The sequence below is a fragment of the Falco naumanni genome, chromosome 4, assembly GCF_017639655.2.
Source record: "Falco naumanni isolate bFalNau1 chromosome 4, bFalNau1.pat, whole genome shotgun sequence".
NCBI classification, from domain to species: Eukaryota; Metazoa; Chordata; class Aves; order Falconiformes; family Falconidae; genus Falco; species Falco naumanni.
Genome location: NC_054057.1, coordinates 88,488,546 through 88,500,523, shown reverse-complemented (window position 1 = coordinate 88,500,523; position 11,978 = coordinate 88,488,546). Strand labels below are relative to the sequence as shown.

The 11,978-nt window shown below is 37.4% G+C and overlaps 1 protein-coding gene across 11 annotated transcripts in view; it reads right to left on the bottom strand.

The window, feature by feature from the left end:
• Positions 1 to 11,978, bottom strand: part of PDPK1 (3-phosphoinositide dependent protein kinase 1) — a 35,568-nt gene that overhangs the window by 7,490 nt on the left and 16,100 nt on the right. For 10 of the 11 annotated variants that reach the window (XM_040589660.1, XM_040589668.1, XM_040589666.1 and 7 more), the window contains 8 exons: positions 8,853 to 8,895; positions 8,510 to 8,647; positions 7,126 to 7,270; positions 4,682 to 4,779; positions 3,841 to 3,916; positions 2,304 to 2,372; positions 1,734 to 1,830; positions 218 to 391 (listed from right to left, as the gene is read on the bottom strand). In XM_040589660.1, coding sequence (XP_040445594.1) covers positions 218 to 391; positions 1,734 to 1,830; positions 2,304 to 2,372; positions 3,841 to 3,916; positions 4,682 to 4,779; positions 7,126 to 7,270; positions 8,510 to 8,647; positions 8,853 to 8,895 — 840 coding nt within the window. Of the gene's footprint in view, positions 1 to 217; positions 392 to 1,733; positions 1,831 to 2,303; positions 2,373 to 3,840; positions 3,917 to 4,681; positions 4,780 to 5,460; positions 5,501 to 7,125; positions 7,271 to 8,509; positions 8,648 to 8,852; positions 8,896 to 11,978 lie in introns of all 11 variants that reach the window. The other variant, XM_040589661.1, reaches the window with a different exon arrangement.

The window sequence follows — 11,978 nt, the reverse complement described above, 5'->3', positions numbered from 1 at the left end:
AAAAGCAAGCCAACCAGTATTTTTTCCAAAAACTAAATGGTATCAGAAAATGAATGCTGAATAGTTCAAATTTTAACCAGCAATTTTACATGATACTTTTAATAATTGAGTCTTCATAAAATATAACTAATCAGTAGTTTCAATAAAAATATTTAATATGCAATTATGCTTTAATCAAAGCCTCAGGCAGCAGAGCTAAATATATCAATAGACATACATTTCCATAACAGTCTTCATCATCCTCCGACATGGCAGGTAAATACGCTGTAAGTTTTGGGGGTGTCTGAAGATGTAGGTTCTCCCACACAATGGATTCAAAGAAGGGATGAGCCTTAAGAGGTCCATATCCTCCCATTTCTTCACAACCTAATCTGTTGGTAGCATCTAGAACCTAAGTAGATTACAATTAAATTAACACACATAAAATAATGACAAGGGAAGTGCAAGACACCACTCACATTTGCACAGCAGCACACAAAAACTTAAAACCAGTTGGTCTCACTGCTCTAAGCATACATATCTAGAATATAAGGAGACTACGAGATGTTATTTGTCATTATGTCTTGCCAGCAACATTTTGTATTAGAGCTCACAGATCTAGAGAAAGGAGCACTACTTTGTGTCCCCACAATTTTTTGGCTTTGTTTCTTCCTAAAGACAGAAACAAAACCAAGTAAATATACAGAAAAGTTTGATTGAGCATAGCTGATTTAAGCAGAGCCCAGCATAACATTCTATTGATGCAAGAAGCTGCGGAAGCTATAGTTGGTGTCAAACATCAACCTCTCAAGCACCCTAAAACTACACCAGTATCAGAATGTTGACATAACCTGGACCTTACTATTCGACAGGCACTGGCTGGCCTTGACACAGGAACATGCTGCTAGGTCTTTTACAATGGTTACACGCACTCACAAACATAAAACAGTTTCCTCCTGCCCCATGCTAATATGCTAGACTACTGAACTTCAAAAAGCTTATACCACCCGAAATGTTCTCTGCATATTCATTTAAGTGTCATGGATATCTCACTGATGAGACAGAACTATTTTTTCTTCTTATCTGTCAAACATCACACGCGAGTAATTTTTTGGCTGATACCGAGACATGCATGAAGTTCAAGGTAAATGCATGCTAAAATGCAAGCAAAGTTCATGTACATTGTAATGAATGTATCTCCCCATGATGCACAGAACACTTTTCACCTAAACCAGGGGTCCTCAAACTTTTTAAACTGGGGGCCAGCACACGGATAAAGTGGCAGGAGGTCATCTGCGGCTGCTTGGCTTCCCCCCCCCAACCCCCGACGGGGCGGGGGGGGGGGGGGGGGGCTGTAAATACCGGGGGCCAAACTGAGGACACTGGGGGGCCGGACACGGCCCATGGGCCGTAGTTCAAGGACCCCTGACCTAAACTATGCATTATACAATTTAACAAGAATTAATCCGAGTACTATGTAATACTAAACACTTGAATCTTAATTTCTGCCTGTAACACACAGTACTCTGAACCATTTGCTTCCATTTCACTGAGAGACATTCCTTGCCCACACTTTAGAATTCCAATTTATTCCTGTTTAATAATGGATGTTCATTTTCAAGACACTCCCCTATACAGTCAATAATGCTCACAGTCGTTCTTGTTATAAGGTTTGCAATAGAGTGCATAGGAACTTCAGGATAAGCTGAATGTTTCCAATGTCATCAACTCATTTAACAGCAGCAAATATTTACCAAGAGCTTTTCAACAAGGTCTTTTGCCTTGGGAAAAAATTTTTCTGGGAAGTCATATTCCAACTTTATTATCTTCTGGAATATAAGATATTCATTTCTGCAAAAGAGAATAATATTAGCTTTTATTATTAGTTCTCCATCATTCTTTCACCTTAACAGTGCATAACGTGGACAAACATTCAACAGGAGATCTACAAGTTAAGTCACATTCCCATAAATCTTTCTAGGTAAAGGGACAGAGCTTTCCAAGTATCCTGTAAGCACCAGATACTTGAATAATAACAAGAAAAGTTCAAATGGCTCAATACAGAGGTGCCTCATACCCTCATAAACCTTTACAGTATATATTACATGTGAAATCCTAGGATAAATTAAGGAATCTCAGGAACTCTAGTTATAGCTGTCTAAGCATCTTCATGACATCAAAAAGGACAAATAAAAGCAGGCATGACATTAACACCAACACTACACCATAAGAAGTTGTACTTCAGAACCGGTAGTAAGGTAAAAGTCAAAACGAAGTCAGTATATTTACGATCTACATATAAAGAATTAGTTTAAATTTCTTACCCAGCTCTAAATGGCGGCAATCCAGCTACAAGCTGATATATTATACATCCCAGAGCCCAGAGGTCAGAGCTGCAAGAGAAAGAGGAAAAAACATATAGCATGTTTCCCTATAAGAAGTCTTTAAGCTGTAATTTTAAAAAGAGTTCTTAAGCTTCTGCTAGTTAGAACATACCATGAACACATTGGACAAACCTGCCTAGCATAATTTCCACTTCATTCCTTGACAGAAGAGTAGGCTAACAACACAACTTTCAGGGAATAGAAAAAGTGTATAGTAATCAGCCCACAATAACTGACTACAAGCACATGTGCAAGACAGCTGAATTCTCAGTCAAAATAATTAATGGGTATGTAAAGAGACTAAAAAGAATTATCCACTACAGCAATTCAAAGATGCATCCAACTTAAGGTAACATATGCTCTTCATAATTAAAATCCTTTCCTCTAAATGTTTTATGCATAATAAGCCACAATACAGCTTTTTGAGTTAAAGCTTTTCTTAAGACACAAATTAAAAGGTAGGCTATGTTGTATGTAGGTGAGAAAAATTAAGTTTTAACATGTTGGCCTGAAAGAGTATTTTTAACATTTCACCTGGAGGTAAAATATACATAGATTTGATTAATGCTTAGAAATTCTAGTGGAAGGCTGAAATACTATCAAACTACACAAGAGTTTTCTATAAAGCTGAAGAATTACGAAACTTCTAAAAAGAGATGACAGCCTGATGAAGTCTTTCCGTTAGTCAAACCAGTCAAAACCTCTTTACTAGAAACAAAAGTGGAAAGCCTAATGGCATTTCTATCATTTCGTGAAATGCTAGCACAAATTACCAGTTATTCATATAAGCGTGAAATGCTAGCACAAATTACCAGTTATTCATATAAGTGATCTTTTTTCCCAATGATCTGTCAACAATTATTTTTCCATCATTGTAATAAAATAGATATACAATATAGTCTGTAGGTTACCATTAAGAACCAATTAAAACAATAAAAAAATCCCTTAAGGGTTATCATCCATACCTGGAACAAAGATAAGCTTTAAACCATTGCAAATCCCAAGCAAAGCTTAGCAAAGATAACTGCAAGTTGATCCAAATACAAGTTAAAGAAAGCTGCAGCTTTTCCCCTGACAGAATGCAGTATTTTGTTGCTTTTACAGCAGGAGTTACCATATTAGAGCAAGATTACATAAACCAGAATTAAAATAATTATATCACTTCAATAACAGAAAAAACTTTTCTGATTTATTTAAGGGTAGGAGAAATCCAACTTCACATTACACACCGCCTTCTCCTGACAACATCTAATCCTGCCTGTAGAACTTAAGGTAGATGAACTGAGGAAGCCAGCACTCAGACAAGAAGCAGTACTTGTTTAAGAAAAAAATATTTCAAACCCTTAAAAAAACATTTATACTCAAGTGTCTTGTTTCTTTGAAATACTAAGCTTGCTTGCTTTATTTATCCGCTCCCCACCATTTGACAGTATCCTGACAGAGTTGGTAAAGTCCTGAAACACAACTGAGTCCTCACCTTTTGCAGGCAGATTTCTCTGTTAGCAGTTCTGGAGAAACATACTGTGCTGTCCCCACAAATGAGTTTGCCCGTGCTGATAAGAAAATTAAAAGAAATAAGCAAATACATACTCATGCAGAAACCAGCCTTCCCCTTCCACCCCTGCACCCACACCCAATTAAAAAAATTTCAAAAGCGAACTATTGCAAGTTATGTAACACTACAAAGAACCTATGAGAATTTCATTTCTCTACCCATATGCAAAACCTGCTCAGAAAAGACAAAACAATCTTAGTGATATCTCTTTGGTTCAAGAAGCTAGGCATCTAGGCACTTTTAGGTATAAAGTCTACCAACACAAGCTTACTAGATTCAAGTTAAAAATTAAGTTTATCAAAATCAGTTCAGCCTAGTGCTTTTATTTAGGCATTCTTTGCTGCACCATGGGTTCACAGGTTAATACAAAGCAACTAGTGACACAAGAATTCTATACCTCCACATTTGAGCAACTCTGATAGTCACTGTGGTTAAATACATAAGCAGTGTAAAAACTTACTGTTTCAGCAGAGCCACAGTAACTATTTGTTTGTGTTCTTGTCTTGCAAATTAAAATAATTTGAAGTAGTTTAACTACCCACTATATTTGGTGATCTAGCTGGTTATACCACTACACCAAGTATTATCTCTTCTGACATAATCTAAGCAGTGACAGTCAAAACAATTTCAAGATCTCTGTGAATTTGTTAGAGAAGAGGTAATGATATTTGAAGGTTACAATTTGGTAAATACAACATACATACATTTTCAAAGGACCAGTTGCTACAGTTACCTGTATCACATATAGTATGTAACGGCATACCTTGTCTGCTGTCTGCAGGTAATACTTTTGCTGTTCCAAAGTCTGTTATTTGAATGTGCATATCTTCATTTAGCAAGATGTTCTCTGGCTTAAGATCCCTGGAAAAGGCAGATTTTTATATTTAAACAGCACACAAATTAAAGTTGCAAAACTGCCTAGTGACTTATGCACACAATGCTATCATAAATTATGCAGACGTTCTATAAACGTTGTTGCGTCCACTTTGCTCTGACTTGTAGCTGTCATCATGCACACTGCTAAGATTTTGGAAAGACTATTAACATTTTTATAAAAAGGCATGAAGAATAATCTTAAACCTAAGCTACTGTGCATCTCACTTGTTCAACAACTACAACAACCACCTCCATAAAAAACCAAAACACCCCACCCTTCACTCACAAGCCTTAATTTAAATAACATTTGACAAATTGATACAGCAGTAAGATCTTCTAGGCCTGTTTACTCAGTGCAAAATTTCAGTCAAACAACGGCAACCACCTTCCATCCCACCCCCACCCCAAACGTCCGCAACAGGTAAGAACTGTAAATGGCATGTTTACATTTGTCACACACAAATCCATGTATAATCTGTATTTCAAACTGCCTCCTATTCTGAATAAAACCAGACCTCACGGTAACACATACACAATATACAGCAATACAGAATTAGATGTCAAGAGGTTCATTAGCAACAAATAAAAAATAGCATTGAGTTACACTGCTATGATATAGTTTCCTTTGCACCAAGTTTCCTCAACTGACAAGAAAAGACTATATACTTCCCTCCTAAGAAGTATCTTTGGATGCTCATAAAGCAATCTGGAAGCATGGGAATTGTTTTGATTAACTGTTAAGAAAAATCAGTGCAAATTCAAAGCTGTTTCCATCAACCACTGTGCAGCATTATATCCCTCAGAATACCGCCTCCTATTGTTGAAAACCATCATTGAAAAGTTGCACAATTTAAAGTCTGTGCAGTACCATAGAACGCAATTGCAACTAACTAATTATGACACACAAGCCATAAAAATCCCATTCATTTTTCTGTAACTATTCTTGGAGAGAAGTAGAAAGTTCATGAATGGAATGGAACTTTTTTAACAGTTCTGTGCAGGGTTGTTTTTCTTTTTTACATATACATCTGTATGCATATATACTGTACTCCATGCACACATATACGTACAGTTTATATATTAATATTGCATGATGGATCTGGGATATAGCTATATATCTCTCTATGTATCAAGATGTATCTGCAGTAACTTTTCCAGAGTAGCCTGGCATCTTAAAGTGATTCTATCTCGTGTCATATTTCTTTAAAGGTAGCAGAAAACCCCAAGAACTTTCAGGCACTGCTAAAGCTATAGGTCTACAATTAAACAAACTTTATAATAAGTTCTCTAACTGCACAATTTCACTGTTCTCTTAGTGAACATCAAAGACATAATACAAAGCTGCTCTTTTACAAACCAAGATTTCCAATACAGGCTTAGTAATAGTGACAATGATGCTATACTCATTTCATAAGTATTCTCCCAGCCTAACACATGGCCTATATAATCAACGTGAAACTGGGACTTCTTGAACTTCCTTCCCCACTGTAGAAAATTTTATACTTTTAGTACTCTCCACGTCCAGCCCCCTTACATTATTTTCCAAATTACCTCACAGAAAAGTATTAGGAAAATACTTTGTCCTTTTAAATATAACTGAAAGAAGAAATAATGCTACCAGAATTACAACCAGCCAGCCTTCTGCCAATTAGCATCTACCGTTCTGTAACAACTGCTTGGGAACCAAAAGACAAAATAGATTTCTTACCCAAAAAACTCTGCAGCTCAGCTTTCTCACACTTACAGCTTTAGGTTTTTAACAAACATGTATGACAAAACATGCTTATCCAGACAATATAATTACATCAAGAACAAATGTGAAAGTCCTATTAAAAACTTTGCTAAATTTCACTGTTTACCTAGTTATTGTTCGGCTCTGTGGCAACTGTTCATCAGTGAAAACTGGCATACATTAATTTTACTTTCCTTGATGACATGCTGCATATGAATTCATACACCAACAGAATTCTAGTTACTTTTGGTACATGACAACAGAAAAAAATTAGTTAAACAAAAAGTCAGTTTCTGTTCTTACACCAACTGATCAAGCTTGAAAAAAAAATGAGCTTTTGGTAATATTAATTCTAGGCCAAAAAGTTTTCTTACTTTTTCCTGCTAGAACAGTTGGTCTAGTAACAGAGATTGACTATCCTCCTAAAGTTTTCTTTGTTTAGCTCCCTATGTTAACAGCAGCACTAATGCTAACAAATGCTATTATGCTCTCATTAGCTTTCTACAAAATCCACACTTGCTTTAGACTTCACAAAGAGTATTTCTAGAAAAAACACCTTGTACATAGTCAAATACATGTTGGTTTCAACTTTGTATTACCTGTGAATTATTCCTTTCCCATGCAAATACTCCAGGGCTGATACAATTTCAGCAGTATAAAACCTTGTACAGGTCTCATCAAATGAGCCAATTTTGCGTATATACTTTAGCAGCTCTCCGTTTTTGGCATAGCTAAGCCCAAAATCTGAATGTTAGTTAAGGTCTATGACTAAACCATTCTACAACTAAAATCCCCACACCTCATTCCAAAGACAAGAATACTACTAAAAATACATGAACAATGGCGAAAGAAGTGAAGTTGGTTAATTTGAAACTCCACATGGTAGCAATCCAAAACAATTTCTTAAATATGTTAACAATCCAGGACACAGGCTCTGGTCCGATCTCTCAGCATAGCAACAACAACATAAAGGGTTAAATTTGTACTTCTTCCAGACAGTCACCTGAATAATTCATTTGAACTGTATACATAACTGCCCTCAAAGAAAACTATATACAGTCATTATAAGCATTCAACCTAAGTGTAAAACTGCCCCATCATCTGCAAAGTTCCAAAGTCAGCCTAGTGTTCAATGAGCAAATGTTTACATTATAAAGGAGAGCCCCTGTAAGTTCTATTTAATGCATGCCTGCACATGGGTGTACACAGACACATATACAGCGCCTGTTAGCACTGCCAGCAGACTCTGTGAAAAACACAACTTCTTACTGACCCCAGAAGCAGACTGATCTATTCTTTTACCCTTGACACTGCCAAACCAAAGTTTAGGAAATGCACATGATTAACATTTTCTTCACAAGAAAAAAAAAGTAACTGCAAACCAATGAGCTTCCAAGATGAAACTGCACTTGGCAATTACTGCTACGCAGTGAATTTGGGGAACAATAGCCTAAACAGAAGAGTTTCAGCTTCCCATCTCAGATTATTCTGCAAGTACTTTTTTCCACATGAAAAAAAATGAATAGATCTAATTGTTCAAATAAGGAACAGTAGTAAATACAGCTGGTTGCCCATATTTTAAACACAGGAACTGTAGTGTTTTACTGTATATATCAGAAATAAAACATTTATAAAATGTTTCTCCATACACCGCCCAATTATTATTTTTTCGAAATTATTTTAAGTTTAGATTGGTTGCAAGCTGCCCTTCAGTATCTACCACATGGCCAATATAAGTTATTGTTTTTAGTCTCCCCTATCCTGCAAGCCACCCACTCTTCTCTTTGAGGGGGCACACTCATTCTCTTTGCTTAATTCCTATTAAAAGCATCAGTGCAGAAACTGCATCAGAAACATTAAGATATCTTAAATACCCCAAGCTATTTTCATCATTCCTGTTAGACAATATTTCAAAGGAAGCAAAACTGGGAATTGTTGCTTTTAAGGAAGTGTTACAGCAAGTTTTAAAAACACAAAGGATACATAGCTTTTCATCATCCTGAAAGGTGAAGTAGAGTTTCACAAAAAAAGGGTGATCCAGACGGGACATTACATCTCTCTCTCGTGTCACATATGGCACCTTGTTTTCTTTTATGATATGACGTTTTTCTAGAATTTTAACTTAATGAAAAAGAGAGACAGAGTGAAAAAAATGCGGAGGGTACAACCAAATGAAGTCCATCTAAGTAATTTTGGGTCTTTTTTTTGTTTAGGTAAGAAAATTATCATAAAACCACTGATTCTGTCTTTTGAACAAGTGTTTGGTAACATAACTATGCTGATACTGTATTTTTTAAAAGTTCATGTTGAAGGAGTCAATACTTACTGGCATATTCTCTAGAACTTGCCAATTCTCGAGCCAAGACAACCTGTTGCCAGAGAAGAGAAAAAAAAATTGTTAACCATTCATTAAAGACATACACTAACATTGATTTTGATCTTCCAGTAGGTATTTAGAATACTGACAGTACAAAATAAGCTATCACAACTCCAATCAACAAAATATTTCATCATGTGTTCATATTATGCTGGCTTCAGCAAAACATCTGGTTTTGGTTCAACCTAACACCAGCTGTTTTGTTAAAAGACATGTACATCTGACTGGGTAACCACCAGATGGTCCAGCAGCAGGTCACAAAGTCAGTTAAATAAATATCCAGATATATAGTGCTCACTTTCTGCATTTTGGAAATTGATCCTTATACATTTTCATAAAACAATTCAGTGCCATCAGTAAACAAAAAAATCCAAGAGGCAATCTGGCCCGTTTATACACACAGAGTCCACAGATGGCAGAAGGGATCAATTGATACAGGTGAAAATATACCTTGGCTAATAATGCTGAAACTTGAATTAAGCTGTACAACTCCCAAGACTGACTCTCCTCCAGCCTTGCGCAGTATCAAATTTTTTTACCATTAGATTTCAGATGTATTACCCACATAGTCACACTGATATTGAACAGCAGTGTTCTAAGTACACAGGATTGAGTATTTACCTCCTAGCATCAGTACTTGGGTATGCTCAAGTCCCTTCCTCGCTGAACAAATACAAGTACACCATATATCCTAACTTCTTCCTAACTAATAATCCACAAAAAAAACCAGCAGAATCACACAAAAAAAGAAAATCCCACAGAGGTACATGTTAATACCACATCTCTGCTATCAGGGGCCTGAATCCTATGCACCCTATGAGAAGCAGTAATATCAATAAGGAATGTAGATTCTATAGAAAGGAATTAGACCTCAACAGCTTAAAAAAAGCCCCCAAAACCAAAACAAACACAAAAACATTCACAGAACATATAAATGTGTTAACTTGCTAATTCAGACAACAGCAAGGCAAGACGTGTAGTTAAATGTCTCAAACTGGAGGAAGGTAAAATGGCAAGAGCAGACAATCCTCAACAGAAGACTACAAAGCAGAAATAATTGCCAACATAATTGGCTGACATGGTCAACAAATACTTCAGGTTGTCAGAGATTAAATCTGCATTTAAAAACTGATTTTGCCCAGACCCTCACACTTCTTAGAACTCCTCCTCTTAAAAAGAGGAGCTTTACTTACAGGTGGAGACAAAACCAAGGAATGATGGTGAGGAATACGTACCAGTCATATAAAAGGCGGTGAGCAGGACAACATGCCTGCCACCCAAATATCAGAATTATTCTGCCACCACATAACAGATGCTGTCACAGGAGGCACAAAGGCCCCTGCTTTTTTGAGATAAACACTTTTCAGTCAGGATATTAGTGAAGATCTTGGGGAGTACAACCAGATCTCTGAATCTACAACCACGTTTAACAAAAACAAAGTATACGCATTTTAAAAAGATGTTTTGATAACAACTCAAAGATACATGCCCCACAGAAGAGCTCTAGTGCTGAGCTGATACATCAGAGGGTTTTGCTGCCATCCAGAGGGACCTCAACAGACTGGAGAAATGAGCAGGCAGGATTCTCATGCAGTTCCCTTTTTTGAACTGCAAACTCCTCCTCCTAGGGAGGAATAATCCCATGAAACTGTATATGCTGGGGGCTGACAGGCTGGAAAGCAGCTTTGCAGAAGAGGACTCAGAGGACCTGTTGGAGACCAATTTGAACATAAGCCAGCAATGTGCCCTTACTGCAAAGGCAGCAAATGGTATTCTGGGCTCCATTAGGAGGAGTGCTGCCAGTATGCTGATGGAGGTGATCCTTTCCCCTCTATTCAACACTGGTAAAATCACACCCGGAGTACTGTGTCCAGTTCCGAGCTCCTCAGTAAAACAGAGACATGGAGCTACTGGAGACTGTCCATAGGAGGACCTCAAAGATTATTAACAGATAATCTCTCATTTGAGGAAAGGCTGAGAAAGACGGGATTATTCAGCCTAGATAAAAGACTCTGGGAAAATCTCACCAATGTACACAAATATCTGAAGGGGAAGTGTAAACATGGAGTCAGGTTCTTTTCAGCAGTGGGACAAACTGAAACACAGGAGGTTCTATCTGAACATCAGGAAATGCTTTTTTACTGTGAGGGTGACTGGCACAGGTTGCCCAGAGAGGCTGTGGAATCTCCATCCTTGGAGATACTCAAAAGCCAGCCACACATGGTCCTGGGCAACTGGCTCTAGGTGATCCAGCTTGAGCATAGGAATTGGATGAGATCACCTCTAGAGGCCCTTTGCAACCTCAGTCCTTTTGTGATTCTGTAAGAACAGCAAGCAAGTTTCCTTCTTTAAGGATGCAGTCTATAGGGTGAAGGCTACAGTCATTATCCTGAGCTTAAGGGTTTCAAATAATAATAAAAAAAGATATTGCTGAAGACTGCATTACTTTTTAAAAAAAAATTAGCAGGTACTGTTAAGGCCCCCCTCAGCAACAGTTTGTGACCTGTTCAGTGGCCAAGGAAAGCAGACAAGCATGCATTTCCAGTGAAGTCTAATCACTACAAAAGGTATCCCTAAAACTACTGGTCAGTTTCTAAAGCCATAGCTCCACAGTAACAGACCAGAACTGCTAAGCTGACAGAGGTGGTGACAAGCAGGAAGAACTCACTCCTGAACATGCTCTCTCTAGCACTGAGGCTCAGATGATTACAGTAACTGAAAGTCTACTTGTAAAACTCAAAAGAATAAAGCTACATAGGGATTAACATTTTCACAGTATTCTGTCTCTCTCCTGCTGCCCATCTAAATGCATTTGTGCTACCTAGACCTGGGTCCAAAAAAACCATCTACCAGTGAACAGGTAGCAGAATCCTGGACCAGAAGTTTATTTGGAGTCTGGCTAGGCGCTATGGATGCCTCTGTTTACAAGGAACATGGTACTAATTTTCAGAGACCACAAACAGAAACAAAGTGTCTCACTGAAGCAAAAGTGTTCTGATATACCCAAGAGGTAGCAACTCTTTTGGATTCTTTAGGGAAACCTGCAAATTAAAAACTATGTACTTAAGTGCAGAT